We start from the raw sequence: 16,596 nt of genomic DNA on the forward strand, positions 1-16,596 counted from the left end.
CAATTGACTGCACTTTCTTCAACATTTTTTAGCTTAGTTTTTCTCAATGCTGGTCATTTTTTTAATTGAAATTATAAAAACCAGGACAACAAGAACAAAAAAGAGAACAAGGAAAACCAAGACACAAGCCAAGATGATCACTACATTTGGTTTTCTGCAACTTATCTTTGCCTACAAAACATCATGGAGGCAGAACCAAATAAAGATATGAATTATTGGAATAGAAACAGTTCATCAATTGCCTACATTTGGAAATTGAAGGCAGGCAGAGTCCTTAACAGAACATCTGAGAGAGAATCAGTCAAAGTTTATTAATTTTCTATACCTACTCTTGTCCTATTGTAGCTGGTTATTATCAAAGAAAATAGAATAAAATTAGTGCGGACACTCACATGGGACGACTTTGACCCAACTTGCCAATGTTTTCCCATTTTTCTTCCTAGAGTTCCCATTTACGCATCTTCTTCTATCTCTCCACTATCCCCAGAGTTTGTTTGATTTCTGCCTTGCTCTTCTTTGAACTCAACAAAACCTACTCTTCCATTTTATTTTCCTTCATTTTCCCACAGTTCTTTTAGCTCAAAGAAGAAAAGCATCTCCGTTCTTTAACACTGCCAAAAAAAAAAAAAAAAAGAGAACTGTTTTGTTTGATCCTTGTTAACTACTTTTCCTTTTCTTAATTCTGGTTTCCGGATCTCTGGAGTTGGTGAAGTAATTTCATCTCAATTAAGGTAAGTTTCAATAAAAAATATTAGATTCTCCATATTTAATTTTTTTATGTGCTCAATTTCTCTTATCATTTTTGAATTTCACTTCTTATTTTTTAAATTGGAAAATAAAATTAATTAATTTGTACTTTACTTCTTTTCTTCTTAATCCAATGAATATTTAATAATATACTATGTGTCGCATTTTCATATGAAATAGTTTTAATATTATGACTTTAAAATATGTAAACTATATGAATAAACATATACGGGAATTTCATTCTAAATTTTTTAATTATTATAAATATTCATATATTTTTTTCATTTTTACAGACATTTATGGATATTTTGAGAAAGTATTTTACAGAATGATAATACTATGCTTTTACTTTAATATGAAAAAATATTTTTAATTAATATACACATGACGAGTGATAAGAATTTTTACATCTGCAGCTTTTTAATTTTCAAGTTGGTAGATCAACAATCCCTTCTCTTGTGATCCACATTTTCATAAAGGTAAAGTACTTTTGTAATTATTTTTTCTCTCTGTAAAACTGTTTATTTGTTAAAATTAAAATCAGAAAGATTTTTATTTTATGAAAGTTTCAAGTGATCTTTAATCAAAATATACAACATGTTTTAATAATTTAAAATTTTAGAGTTTGAGATATTAATATTACTTTACTAGCAGTAGAATTTTTTTATTAAAAAAAATAAAAGGTGAGGCCAACAGTTCCAAAAGACAAAAGATTTTGGGCCCTGGTCTTCCTCTACGGATTTGAAATTGAATAACAAAAAAAGATTTATATTTGATGTACCGATTCTAATAGTTTTTGTACATAGTCAGTTTATCAAATGATACTATATCATTAACAAACAAATATAAAAATTGGTATAGTTTTTAAAATAAATATTAAAAAAATTTAATAACTAATGAAAGAAATATCATGGACGCAGAATCAAATAAAAATATGAATCAAATATCATTGCACGTGCCTACCAAAAATTTTAAAAAATATTCTTAAGCTTCCTTTCATCGTTTTTTTTTTTTTTTACTTTTTTTTACAACTAATTTTTTTATTTATTAATAAGTTAAGTGAGAAATAAATGATAGAAAAGTAAAATCATAATTAATTAAAAAATGAGTAAATGGCAAAGGTAAAAGAGTAAATAAATGGTAAAACTATATTAAAACTAAAAAGATCCATTTCATTATTTAGAATATTACTTTATCAAAAACTTATTTTGATTTATTCAAACATGCTACAGATATGAAAACTTATTTTGTTTTCATAATTTAAGATTTTGGAGTTTAGATATTATAATATTACTTGTTACATACAGTAATTCTTGTTAACTAAATTTCACTGTCTCTTTCATTATCGTGTTACTTTGCTCGCATTTCACTGTTATCTGATTTAGATTCATTTCAACCAATTGGTAGATCCATGGCGGAGTCAATTTTATATGGGGCGGTCAGTAACATCTTGTCCAAGTTCGTGTTAAATGCTGGGAAAGATCTTGGCTTGATTTTTGGGCTGAAAAAGGAGCTAGAGAAGCTTCAAGGGACTCTCAGCACCATAAACGCTGTCCTTCTTGATGCTGAGGAGAAGCAGGAGAGCAGCCATGCCATGAAGAACTGGATAAGTCGACTGGAAGACGTTGTATACGATGCAGACGACCTACTGGACGAATTCGACTATGCAATCCTCCGCCAGAAGGTGCTTGCTCGGAGACAGGTGCGCAAGTTCTTTTCATCCTCAAACCCTCTGGTATTTGGTCTTAAGATGGGTCCTAGAATTAAGGAGATTATAGAGAGGCTTGACTCAATTGCAGCTGATATTTCTAAGTTTAACTTGAGTCCGAGAGTTGCAACAGATATGAAAGCTAAGTATACTAACAGGAAGACTGCCTCAAAGGTGAGACCAGAAATGATAGGGAGAGAGAAAGATAAAGAGCACGTTATAAAATCATTGCTTCAGAAGCATCATCATGGTGACAGCATCTCTAATATTGTTGCCATTGTTGGGTTTGGAGGTTTGGGAAAGACTACGCTCGCCCAGTCGGTTTATAACGATGTAGAAATAAAAAATCTCTTTAATCCACGAATATGGGTGTGTGTTTCTGAAGAATTTGATGTCTGTATAATTTTCAAGAAAATCTTGGAGTCGCTGGGAGATAGTAAAATAGATGACTTGGATCTAGATATTTACTTGAAGAGGCTTGAAGAAAATTTAAGAGGGAAGAGATATTTACTTGTGTTGGATGACGTATGGAATGAAAACAATTTAAAGTGGGATAATTTTTCAAAGCATCTAGTGTTTGGTGCTCCAGAAAGCAAAATTCTTGTGACAACTCGTAGTAAGAATGTTGCATCTATTATGGGGCTCAACAGTCCTCATGTTTTAAAAGGTCTCAATGAGGATCAATCTTGGACTTTGTTTGAGCAAGTGGCATTTGAAGGACAAGGCCAGATGGATCCAAAGCTTAAAGTAATTGGAAAAGATGTTGCACAAAAATGCAAAGGAGTTCCTCTCGTTATCAAATGTCTAGGAGGTTTGATGAGACAAAATCCTAATGAAAGATACTGGTCGTTTGTCCAAGAAAATGAAATATGGAAGTTACTTAAAGAAGATGATGGTGTTATCCCGGTGTTAAAATTGAGTTACATTCACCTACCAAGTCATTTAAAACAATGTTTTGCTTTTTGTTCAATTCTCCGAAAGGACTACAACATACCTAAAGACAGGTTGATCCTAATATGGCGAGCACAAGGTTACATTCAATCACAGATCAGAAATGAGAATATACAAGACATTGGTGATGAATACTTTAATGATTTATTGTCAAGGTCATTTTTTCAAGAAGAGGTGAAAGATGAGAATGGGAATATTATTCGTTGTAAAATGCATGATCTTATCCATGATCTTGCATTATCAGTTGCAAAAAGTAGTTTTTCTTCAATGAAAGATGACAAAGAAAAACTTCCAAAAGGTGTCCGTCATGTGATATTAGAATGGGAACATACAAATATCCAAAAAGAAGTTTTCACACATTTGTCGAAAGTAAAAGGGATAAGGACTCTACATTTTCGGTCAGACATTTCAAGGGAATTATTCATTCGATGTGCAAATTTTTCAAAATTCAATTGTTTACGCATATTGAATTTGAGTTTCAGGAACTTTAGAATATTGCCAAACTCAATTGGTAAATTGAAGCACTTGAGATATCTTAATCTTTCTGGTAATTATGAGATGGAAGTGCTTCCAGAAGCAATAGCCAAATTGCACCATTTGCAAACTTTATTACTCTATTATTGCAGTAATCTTAAAAAGTTACCAAAGCATATACAACAATTGATTAGTTTGGAATATCTCGAGCTTGATCTTTGTGAAAAACTAACGTGCTTGCCAGAAGGGTTAAGGGAATTGACATCCCTACGAAGATTGGATAGATTTATTGTAAACACTGTTGAAAAGAGTTTCTCAACTGCAGCCACGTTGAATGAATTGAGAGACCTAAATGACCTTGAAAACCACTTGGGAATTGAAAACTTGGATATGGTGAGGAATGTGGAATTAGAATCAATGGAGGCAATTTTAAGGGAGAAGAAACGGCTTCAGTCTTTGCGATTACAGTGGGGACCCAATATAAGGGGAGACAATAAAAAGAATGAGTTGTTGCTGGATAATCTTGAGCCACATCCAAATTTGAAGGAGCTCACTGTGTTCGGGTATGAAGGGGCAAGGTTTTCGACGTGGCTATCTTACTTGAATAATTTAATCAAACTTAAAATAGAACATTGTTGGAGGGTTCAACACGTAGCAACATTGCCTCCCTTGGATCATCTTTCATCTCTCAAGTCTCTTACTCTTGATAATTTGCATCTTTTAAAACACGTGGCGGATCATGATGGGAAGGAATATGACCGTTCTTTGCCAACAGCATCATTCTTCACATCGCTTAAGGAACTTAAGATCCGAAACTGTCCCAATCTCAAAGGATGGTGGAGGACAAAGAATGAGAACCAAGGTTCAACTGTTGAGCTGTCGTGGTTTCCTTGCCTTTCCAAGTTAGAAATCAAAAATTGCCCGAACTTAACCAGCATGCCGTTGTTTCCATCTCTCGACCAAGATTTGACTTTGGAAGGTACTAGCATAAGGCCTTTGCAAGAAACATTGAAGATGAAGATGACCAAGGCTAGCATGACATCAGAAGGAGCATCATCATCATCATCAGAGATTACTTGTCTTTCTTACTCTTCAACTACCCTTCCTCTCTCCAATTTGAAGTGTCTGACTCTTATTGACATTAATGATCTAGAAGCTCTGCCAGAAGAGTTCCTACTCAATCTCACTTCTCTCAAAACGCTTAGCTTTTCTAATTGCCCTGAATTACAGTACTTGCCAGAAGGGACGCATCAGCTTACCTCTTTACAAGAATTGTGTGTTAAAAATTGCCCCAATCTGAGGGCTTTGCCGGACTGGGTTCTTAATCTCACTTCTCTCGAAACACTCGAAATTCAGAGTTGCTCTGAATTACATCACTTGCCAGAAGGGACTCATCGACCTACCTCTTTACAAGAATTACATGTTGGAGATTGCCTTAATTTAAAAGCTTTGCCAAATTGGATCCCTAATCTCACTTCCCTGAAAACAATTGACATACGGGGTTGTGATAAATTACAGTACCTGCCAGAAGGGATACAACACCTTACCTCCTTACGAAGTTTGTCAATCATCGGATGTCCCCAGTTATCGGAAAGATGTAAAAAGGAGACCGGAATCCACTGGCCTCACATTGCTCACATCCCTTATATTTATATTGAAGGCAATTGATTAAAGATGATGATGCAGTCTAGGTAACCATATTTTTCTTCACCTCTGTTCATATTTTCTCCCTTTATCTGATAATTCCTTGTTTCTTTTATTTTCTTGGAGTTGGCTGATTTATACTCTGTTCTATGCATGTAATCCATGTCGGTAAAATAATTCGTCAATGCAAAAGTGGATTTAATTAAGACTCTGCTATTTCTTTCTAATTACGTGGACTGACAATACTATTTGTTTTTCTGTTCTTACTTTAAATTTTCCTTTCTTAAGTAAAATATTACTAATACGTTGAGTGAAAGGACTTTGAACTGAACATAACTTGAAGTCAAGGCTTTGCTAGTATTTCACAGCAATTGGGAACTTTTTCCTTGTTTGAATCCCTCATTCTTTAATTATAATCTTAAAGTTTAAGCATTTAGGATCTCACTAGCTCTTGATGGAACCCTTGTACAGGTTGCATACTTATTGTCAAAGCATTAAATTCTATATTCTTGCACAGACAAATTTTAGAAAAAAAATACAGCAGTATGAATGTACTAACGTTATCTAATTATTCTGATTTTTCACTTTTTCATATCAATTCCTAACAATCTTTTAAATGTTTCCTTTCACCTTTTTCAGTGATGCTAATCTGTATCCGGAGGAGATTGATGTGATTCAGATATTCTCAGCAGTTTTTACTTATTATGTTAACATAAGTACAAAATGGAGTTCATGAATAGATTATTGTAAGTAGTTTCACTTTCCCTGATTTTTATGCATTAATCAACGCAAAATCATCTCTTATACAATGAGACTACGTTAGATGTTCATGCCATATCTTTTCAGAAACTAAACCAAAATTAAATAGACAAGGATCGTCAGACAGATTGCTTCTATCAAAGAGATTCTAAATAATTGAAACACTGGTGAAATGAGCTGATGAGGTGTGAGAGTGAGAGTCCTTTTTACGGATTTATATATTTCTTCTTTTTTCCATCTTCTCTTCGAGGAAGTGGCTAATACTATAACCTCTTCCTTTCAACTAGCAGATGGAATTAAGTATTAACCTTAGAATATTGTTTTTTCTAGAGTATCTCTGGGGATTTGCAACTACAAGTTTGTTAGAGGGCCTATCTTTACAAGAATCTTGAGCAGAAAGATAGTAATAGTAGAAAATAATGTGAAAGTCTGCTTGTACATTTCCTGCTGTATCCGTTGTGATGACGAGATATTGCTATCGGTAATGTTTCCTCCTCTTCTTGTTGTAGGAACATGCTTTCGTAAGGAATATACTAACATCATTTGTTTCTTTTTTCTTCGTGTTTATAATGGGATGGTAAACAATTTTTCATTGTTTGAAGGTGGACGATTTGATCTGCCTAATTTCCTTCCAGAGCAGAATAGGTGTTGAATTGAAACCAGGAAAAACTTTTAATGGTAAAATTTTCCATTTATTCCGTTTGTCGTACCAATTTCATTTGCTTTCAGTAGGGAAACCATTAATTAACACCCAACTTCACACTTCTTTCTGCATGTTTTTACTGGGATTATGGACTTTTTCTGATAGTTTGAGAGAGTACATATGGATTTCAACTTGCCAATGCCATTGTGAAGTAGAGTCCTAGAATCGATGGATTGGAAGCTTTACTCTCAACAGTGTCATCACTATCTATGTGAGAGTTAAATTTTGCTTTGAGTATTTAAATTCAACAAAGGCTAACTGATGAAAACAATTGAACAGCTTGACCTCTGGTTTCTTTTTTGGGTAACGACGACTGCACAACATGCAACTCTTTCACCTTCTCTTATCAAGAAGTGAGCCTTGATCTAACGATCTTGAATTCAAGGTTAATTGGCTTTTCATTTATTGCTATATTATATATGAGGAATGTGCTGTTTATAGAATCCTCAATATTTTTGCATTGCTCCAACATTTAAGATTTTTGTTTTCCATACAAAAAGAAGAGATGCCAATGACATGCCCGCCAACTCCCTTCCAGCCATTTTTGAAATGCAGCTATTCTCAAGGCATTATCTATTGCAGACATGATTCTATATGTTATAGTTTCTTTAGTTTTTGTTCTTATTTTTTTGCATATCTTTATCCTCAATGCTTCTTTATAACAATGGTTTTTTTGACTAGTTAGCTATGAATGGAGTCAACCAACCCTTGCTAAGTAGTTGCTCGAGTGATTGGGAGAAGTGCCTGGAGAGCTAAGCTGATTGGCTTTGATTGGAGGTCTTTGAGCAATGGCTTCGATTCTAGTCTTTAGGCCCTTACTTAATTAACCCAAACTTTTAAGGGGACCTCTTTCATAATGTACATATGAAGAAGACTTTTGGGATGTCATTCTGGGATTTACTATTTGCTACATTTGGGTTCTGTAGCTATTGTAACCTCCTGCTTCATAGTAAAATCTCTTCCACCCTTCAACCGTGGATGTAGGCTGTTAAGCTGAACCACGTAATTTCTTGTGTGTTTTATTATGTTGGATTGTTTGTTTGCTATTTATCATCAAATTTGATTTGATTTCACATCTATACTTTTTGCTATGTTATTTGTCAAAGTAATTGCTTTTTCGACAAGATAATCTAAAAGAATTTCCTTAAAATGTAGTCAATTCTCTTGTAATGAATATAAATTAAGATAAATCATGTAAATTTTTTCTATTTTTGCTATACATGATTGTTTACTTTGTTATTTACCATTAAATTTGAGTTGCTTTGTTTTCCATTTTTATATATTTCACGATGATATTGTAAATGTTATTGGTTTATCCCAAAATGTATCAAGTGAAACTATCATAAATGTTTCAATTTTAATAGATTAAGAAAAGTTATAAAATTGAAGCTACACATTTTCAAAACGGATTAATTTTTCGATAAAACACAAAATGTAAATAATACTCGATCATACTCTTTATTATATAACTTGACATAAGCCAAAGATCCATAAATATAATTTTATATAAACAGTGATTTATTAGCAAAGCCATAAAAATAAATAAAAACAGTAATTTATCCCTTCAAGCAAAGATCAAATCTGTGGAATTTTACATATTCATATCTCCCTTTTGTATTTCGAAATTTTCATGGATCTAAGCATTTGACAGAAAAAAGGCTAATCTCTATTTGCTGTATTAATCGAATGTACTGGAAAACGAAAACCATTACCTGCTGCAGCCTTGCTATGATTTTATTTCTATTCATATCAAAATGTATCTGCTGCCTTGATCAATGGTAGCAACATGAGTTTAGTATTGGTATAAACAGTGGATGGAATAAAAACAGTTCCTTTCGGGTACAAAACTATGGTTATATTGGCATAAACTGAGAAGGTGAAGGTGCCAAAACTAATGCTTAATTGCAAAAGAATCATAAATAGGGATCTAATTGTTTGCCCTTAATGAAATAATAATAGTAATTTTTACTTACAATGAGAATCAAATGCTTTCCATGTAAATCAACAAAATAGGTAAGAAATAAATACATAAAAATAATTGAAAAATGATAAAAATAAAGAGATCAATAATTCAAAAGTTCATCAACGATTTCATATCCCATTTGGGTAGGAGCACAAAGAAAAAAAAATTAAAAGTGTGAACTTAATTTCATTTTGAATAATGGTAAATTTTGGTTAGGGTTCTTTTCAAAAAAAAAAAAAAAAAATTCTGGGAAAAATTATGCTTCATATAAGTAATTCAATTTCTTGAAAATCTTATGGAGAAGATATTATATTATGTTTAAGGTCACAAACATAAAGCCAATTTTACAGAATTAAAATTATCTTCAATAGAGTACCTCTGTCCTTTATCTTTTTCTTTGAGAGAGAATTTAGTTAATAATACTTCTTTGATGACATTGTAATCTCCATTAATGGAGGTAATAATATTGTGTTCAATTTAATCATGAATAAAATATTATGCTTAATGAGGCTACAAATGACCAAAGTTTTCCCCATCACAAGGAAAAAACAATTGACTGCACTTTTTTCAACATTTTTTAGCTTAGTTTTTGCAAAATATTTGGTTTTCTGCAACTTACCGTTGCCTACAAAACATCATGGAGGCAAGCTTTTGATTTGCATGGAAGTTGTGAAATGAAAGGATCTCTAACAATGTTTTGATTATAGCTGGAAAACAATAAATAAAAACAAACTTTCTCAATGTATGGAAATAGCTTTCTCAATGGGACGACGTCGAGCCAAGTTGCTAATATATTTCCAAATGTCCTACCCCTACTCTTATTAATAACCAATTCATTATTAATCACCAAGTTGCCAATATATTTCCATTGTTCCTAATTTAAATATTATTGTTCCAAATTTCCTATACCTAGTCTCGTCGTATTGTAGCTGGTTATTATCAAAGAAAAGAGAATAATATTTGTTTATTAATTAGTTGGGAAACTCACAAGTCACATGGGACGTCTTTGACCCAAGTTGTCAATATATTTTCGTTTTTCCTATACGTACTCTTATTACTTTGTCGTCATAGAGTTTCCATTTGAGCATCTTCTGCTATCATCTCTACTATCCCAAGAGTTTGTTTGTTTTGTGCCTTGCTCTTCTTTTAACTCAACAAAAGCTACTCTTCCATTTTATTTTCCTTCATTTTCCCACTTTTCTTTTAACTCAAAGAACAAAAGCATCTCTGTTGTTTAACTCTGCAAAGTCATGTAAATAGTTCCATCTTGGCCATTCTCGGAGGTCTTTGAGCAGTGGCTTCAATTCTAATCTTTAGCCCTTTACTTAATTAACCCAAACCGTTAAAGGGACCTAAACACAAAGGTTCTTTCATAATGTACATATGGAGAAGACTTTCGAGATACTGTTCTGGGATTTACTATTTGCTACACTTGGGTGCTAACCTCATCTTCCTACATTGTTGTAAAATCTCTTCTACTCTTTATCTTAGTGGATGTAAACAATTAAGTTGAACTACGGTAATTCTTGTGTATTTGATTATGTTGGATCCTTTGCTTGCTAGTTATCATCAAATTTGGTTTTTTTTTATATATTTTATAGTCTTTACTAGGTTTTTTCTTTTTTTTTTCAATTGGAGGAGGGGATTTGAACCCTTCTCTTTAGACAAGAGATCATTTTTTATATTTTATAGTCTTTACTAGGTTTTTTCTTTTTTTTCAATTGGAGGAGGGGATTTGAACCATTCTCTTTAGACAAGAGATCATGCAACAACCAATGAGCCAAATGCTTAACTGCTTATAGTTTTGACTAAGTTATTTGTCAAAGGTAAAACTATTAGGTGGAACCTATTTTCATATTTTAGCTAACAAATATTTTAAAATAACTTATTAAATTTACTATATTAAATAATATTTTCAATCAATATATTGAAAATCTTATATTGAAATAGTATCTTGACAGGTATTTTTAAGACAATAGTTAATAAAATATATTATTTATTTATTTATTTGGAAGATAAAACTCTAATTGTTTTTTTTTAAGGAATTCTAATTGTTAGTATTTCAACCTTGACTCAATCCAAAACTTTGGCACTTTCACTCATTGTTTGCCACTACCTAGATTTCCAAGTCTAAGATTAATTATGAACACACACCTTTGCAATTTGCATTGCACATTCCTACCAAAATTTAATTCGTTTATATATAAACTAAAATGATCCATTTCGTTATTTAGAATATTTTACATATATATATTTAATTTATCAAAAACTTATTTTATTTTATTCAAACATGCTTTTATTTTTTATTTTTAAAAATAAAAATATATAGTAAAAGTAACAAGTGAATAGAGTCTTATAAATTCGTTTATAACTAAGAAGATACAAAAATCAATCTAGCTATAGTTGTTGATTATTGGTGATCAATAAAAATTCCGTTCCTAGCAGAAAAAAGACAAATTTCCTTGGGAATTAAGTTTAAAATCCAATTTCTTGGACTCTTTTGAAAATCAGCATTGGTCAGTAGCCTTTGTCTGTATGTTTCTTGACCGAGAAATCAATTCATGATTAACTCAAGAGAAGGCGCAAAATGCTGTTAGTTTCCAGCTATTTCGATGTTATCATTTACAAAGAGAAGTTCAACATCATATTCTATATGATAAAATTCCTTCGGCAACAAGAACTTTGTANTGTTAGGATAGTCTTGAATTGTGATTTAATTAGGATTGTTTAATTCTAATTAAATTAGTATACCTTACAAAATAGTCTTTAAATCTAGTTAGATTAGAATAACAATTCCTAATTCTATTAGGATAAGATTCCTAATTAAATTAGGATAAGGTTATTGTATTTGATACTATAAAAGGACCCTATGGGTTAAAGAATAATTATCACCTAGATTTAGAGAGAGTGATTTAGGTGTACGTGGGATAAGGGTTATGAGTTTGAGACTGTTCTTGTAATCTCCTGATTTTTCTCTTAGTGAATTTTTCTCTGTTGTTGTGCCCGTGGACGTAGGTCATCAAAAGACCGAACCACGTAAATTCTTGTGTTCTTGTGGGTGTGCTTGATTTCTTTCTTTCTTTATTCTATTGATTGGGTTAGATCTTGGGTAATTCTTTAAAGACAATTCCGTAATTTCTCAACAAACTGGTATCAAAGCTTCAAGGTCTTGGGTCAATCTGAATCTCGCTATGGCAACTTCGTCGACCAAGTATGAGATTGAAAAGTTTAATGGAAGAAACGATTTCAACCTGTGGTGTGTTAAGATGTGCGCATTGCTAGTGCAACAAGGACTGTTGAAGGCACTGAAGGGAAAAGAGCATCTTCCCTCAAATTTATCTGATGGTGAGAAAGATGACCTTATGGAAAAAGCACATAGTGCTATTCTCCTAGCTTTGTCTGATGATGTGCTAAGAGAAGTCATGGATGAAGAATCTGCTGTTGCAGTATGTGGCTTAAACTCAAGAGTATTTATATGATCAAAATCTTGACGAATCGGCTTTATATGAAACAATGATTGTATACTCTCAAGATGAGTGAAGGTACATCTGTTAATACCCACATTGATGAATTTAATAGAGTTATTCTTGATTTAAAGAATATCGATATTAAAATTGAGGATGAAGACTTAGCCCTAATTCTTTTATGTTCTTTGTCTCCATCATATGAAAACTTCATGGATACTATGCTATACGGTCGAAACACTCTCACTTTCGAGGATGTAAGGGCATCTTTAAATTCCAAGGAATTAAAGAAGAAAGTTGGTGATATTCGGAATGAAAATCAAGCAGAAGGTTTGGTTGTAAATAGAGGTAAAGGTAAAGAGAAAGGCTTAGATAGAAAAGGTAAATCTAGGTCCAAATCTAGATCAAGAGGAAAGACTTATTGGAACTGTGGTAAAAAAGGTCACTTTCGTCAAGACTGTACTAAATTCAAGGGTGATGAAAAGATCAATAAGTCTAAAAATACTACAAATGTAGTTGAAGATGATTTTGATACTTTTGATGAAGCTGATAGTGTTCTTGTAGTTACTAATGGTAACTTGAAGGATACATGGATCTTAGATTTGGCCTGTTGCTTCCACATATATCCTAGGCGTGAGTGGTTTACAACTTATCAATCTGTTGATTGGGCACTGTACAATTAGGAGATGATTTCTCTCTCTCAGTTGTTGGGATTGGCATAATTCGAATCAAGATGTTTGATGGTATAGTAAGGGCACTTGAGGTGAAACATGTACCTAAAATGAAAAAGAATTTGATATCCTTGAGTTTGTTAGATAAGAAGGGTTGCAAATATAGTGACCAAGATGGTGTCTTGAAGGTATCTAAAGGAGCCTTAACTATCATGAAAGGTAAGTTATCCGGTGGCCTTTATTGTTTAGTGGGAAGTACGATTATTGGAACTGCTTCTGTAGTCTCATCCCATGATCCTGATGATGATGTTATACATTTATGGCATATGAGATTAGGTCATATGAGTGAGAAAGGAATGACAGAATTAAGTAAACGTGGTTTTACTGTGTGGTTAAAAGACTGGGAAGATAGATTTATGTGAACATTGCATCTATGGCAAACAACACCGAGTGAAATTTAGCATTGCTACACATCGAACCAAGAGTACAGTAGACTACATCCACTCAAATTTATGGGGTCCTTCTCCTGTGGCATCAAAAGGTGGATCATTATACATGTTAACATTTATTGATGATTTTTCAAGAAAAGTATGGACGTATTTTTTGAAGGCTAAAAGTGAAGTGTTTACCACCTTTTTGCAATGGAAGGCATTGATCGAGAAGCAGACAGGGAAAAGGATCAAGCGCTTTCGAACAGATAACGGTTTGGAATTTTGCAAAGGTGAGTTTGATCTATTCTGCAAGAATGAGGGAATCATTAGACATCACACTGTCATCAAAACACCATAACAAAACGGTATTGCAGAACGGATGAATAGAACACTTGTTGAAAGAGCAAGATGCATGCTTTCTAATGCTGGTTTATCTAAAGTATTCTGGACAGAAGCTATCAACATGGCTTGCTACTTGGCAAATCGGTCTCCATCAACTGTAATTGAATTAAAGACTCCTGAGGAAGTTTGGTCAGGTAAACCCGCTGATTACTCTATATTGAGAATATTTGGTTGTCCTACTTATGCTCGTGTAAATGATGGTAAGCTTGAACTGAGGGCAAAGAAGTGCATATTCCTAGGCTATGCATCTGGGGTAAAAGGTTATCGACTATGGTGTACTGATCCGAAATCCCCCAAGTTTATGGTAAGTTGAGATGTTACCTTTGACGAGTCTGCATTACTTCATGGGATAAAGTCTAGAATTGCAATCTCATCAGACCAAGAAGTGGACAAGCAGGTGGAGCTTGAAATCAATGCTCTTGGGACAATGCAAGATGACAGTGAAATCCAAAATGAATCACAAGAGGAACAAGAATCAGTATCTCATATACAACAACGAAGCATTGCTACAGACAGATCTAGAAGGATTTCAAAAGCTCCTCAGAAGTTTGATGATTTTGTTACTTGTGTGGAGCGTGATTTTGATTCTTATGTTTTATCTGTGGCGGAAGAAGTAGAGACTAATGAGCCTTACTCTTATCGTGAGGCAATTACTTGTATCGAGTCTTCTCAATGGCTAACTGCTATGAATGAGGAGATTGAGTCTTTACACCGAAATCAAACATGGGAGCTTGTGAAACCACCTAAAGGCCAAAAAGTTGTGGGATGCAAATGGGTCTTCAAGAAAAAGGAAGGGATCCTAGGGGTTGAAAATGCTAGATTTAAAGCACGACTTGTGGCAAAGGGGTATGCACAAAGAGAGGGAATTGACTATAATGAAGTATTCTCTCCTGTCGTGAGGCATAGTTCAATCCGCGTGTTGCTTGCTATAGTGGCATATTTTAACTTTGAGTTGGAGCAACTTGATGTCAAAACAGCGTTTTTACATGGTGAGCTTGAAGAGCGGATCTACATGCAACAACCTGAGGGATTCGTTGTTCCAGGTATGGAAGATTGTGTATGTTTACTTAAAAAGTCATTATATGGCTTAAAACAATCTCCTAGGCAATGGTATAAAAGGTTTGATATGTTCATGGAGGCACATGGGTACACTAGAAGTGTACATGATGGTTGTGTCTACTATAAAAGGCTTCCAGATGATTTGCGTTTATCTATTTGTTGTTGTATGTGGATGACATGCTTATTGCCGCCAAAAGTATGTCAGACATTGATGTTTTAAAGGAGCAGCTTAGTGGTGAGTTTGAGATGAAAGACTTAGGTGATGCAAAGAAAATATTAGGTATGGAAATTGTCAGAGATAGACGAGCGTCGAGATTATGTTTGTCACAAAAGAAATACATTCAAAAGGTACTAGAACGTTTTGGAATCCAAGATGCTAAGTCTGTGACTACTCCATTGGGACTACACCTAAAACTTTCAACTGGTTTATCACCACAAACGGAGGATGAGAAGGAGTACATGACTCGTGTTTCTTATGCTAATGCAGTGGGTAGCATTATGTATGCTATGGTATGTACTAGGCCTGATATTTCACATGTTGTTAGTATGGTTAGTAGATTCATGGATAAACCAGGAAAAGGACATTGGCAAGCTGTGAAGTGGATCTTTCGATATTTAAAAGGCAATATACTAAGCCAATATCTATAGTGCCTTTTAAATATCGAAAGATCCACTTCACAGCTTGCCAATGTCCTTTTCCTGGTTTATCCATGAATCTACTAACCATACTAACAGCATGTGAAATATCAGGCCTAGTACATACCATAGCATACATAATGCTACCCACTGCATTAGCATAAGAAACACGAGTCATGTACTCCTTCTCATCCTCCGTTTGTGGTGGTTATAAACCAGTTGAAAGTTTTAGGTGTAGTCCCAATGGGGTAGTCACAGACTTAGCATCTTGTATTCCAAAATGTTCTAGTACCTTTTGAATGTATTTCTTTTGTGACAAACATAATCTCGACGCTCGTCTATCTCTGACAATTTCCATACCTAATATTTTCTTTGCATCACCTAAGTCTTTCATCTCAAACTCACCACTAAGCTGCTCCTTTAAAACATCAATGTCTGACATACTTTTGGCGGCAATAAGCATGTCATCCACATACAACAACAAATAGATAAACGAATCATCTGGAAGCCTTTTATAATAGACACAACCATCATGTACACTTTTAGTGTACCCTTGTGCCTCCATGAACATATCAAACCTTTTATACCATTGCCTAGGAGATTGTTTTAAGCCATGTAATGACTTTTTAAGTAAGCATACACAATCTTCCATACCTGGAACAACGAATCCCTCAGGTTGTTGCATGTAGATCCGCTCTTCAAGCTCACCATGTAAAAACGCTGTTTTGACATCAAGTTGCTCCAACTCAAAGTTAAAATATGCCACTATAGCAAGCAACACGCGGATTGAACTATGCCTCACGACAGGAGAGAATACTTCATTATAGTCAATTCCCTCTCTTTGTGCATACCCCTTTGCCACAAGTCGTGCTTTAAATCTAGCATTTTCAACCCCTAGGATCCCTTCCTTTTTCTTGAAGACCCATTTGCATCCCACAACTTTTTGGCCTTTAGGTGGTTTCACAAGCTCCCATGTTTGATTTC

General features: G+C 33.7%; 2 protein-coding genes and 1 long non-coding RNA gene across 10 annotated transcripts in view; 2 read left to right on the forward strand and 1 right to left on the reverse strand.

The window, feature by feature from the left end:
• The window catches only part of LOC18593626 (disease resistance protein RGA2), an 81,189-nt gene that overhangs the window by 27,983 nt on the left and 36,610 nt on the right, over positions 1 to 16,596 (forward strand). The gene's annotated exons all lie outside the window — the stretch shown is intronic.
• On the forward strand, positions 406 to 8,059 carry LOC108662832 (putative disease resistance protein RGA1). Of its 8 annotated transcripts, XM_018124443.1 has the most exons (9): positions 406 to 731; positions 1,164 to 1,226; positions 2,155 to 5,571; positions 6,164 to 6,270; positions 6,614 to 6,764; positions 6,886 to 6,961; positions 7,092 to 7,197; positions 7,266 to 7,371; positions 7,668 to 8,059. In XM_018124443.1, the coding sequence occupies exon 3, from the start codon at positions 2,159 to 2,161 to the stop codon at positions 5,546 to 5,548; it is 3,390 nt and encodes a 1,129-aa protein (XP_017979932.1). In that variant the 5' UTR covers positions 406 to 731; positions 1,164 to 1,226; positions 2,155 to 2,158; the 3' UTR covers positions 5,549 to 5,571; positions 6,164 to 6,270; positions 6,614 to 6,764; positions 6,886 to 6,961; positions 7,092 to 7,197; positions 7,266 to 7,371; positions 7,668 to 8,059. The 8 variants fall into 8 exon arrangements, with proteins under 8 accessions (XP_017979932.1, XP_017979927.1, XP_017979930.1 ...); XM_018124438.1 differs by having other exon boundaries at positions 6,886 to 7,197; XM_018124441.1 differs by having other exon boundaries at positions 6,886 to 7,197; positions 7,672 to 8,059.
• LOC108662838 lies at positions 13,517 to 13,834 on the reverse strand. Its single transcript, XR_001928669.1, has 2 exons — positions 13,717 to 13,834; positions 13,517 to 13,610 (listed from the first exon to the last, which is right to left on the reverse strand). It is a non-coding gene; the product is annotated as an uncharacterized LOC108662838 (long non-coding RNA).

The sequence above is a fragment of the Theobroma cacao genome, chromosome 7, assembly GCF_000208745.1.
Source record: "Theobroma cacao cultivar B97-61/B2 chromosome 7, Criollo_cocoa_genome_V2, whole genome shotgun sequence".
In the NCBI taxonomy this organism is placed as follows: domain Eukaryota; kingdom Viridiplantae; phylum Streptophyta; class Magnoliopsida; order Malvales; family Malvaceae; genus Theobroma; species Theobroma cacao.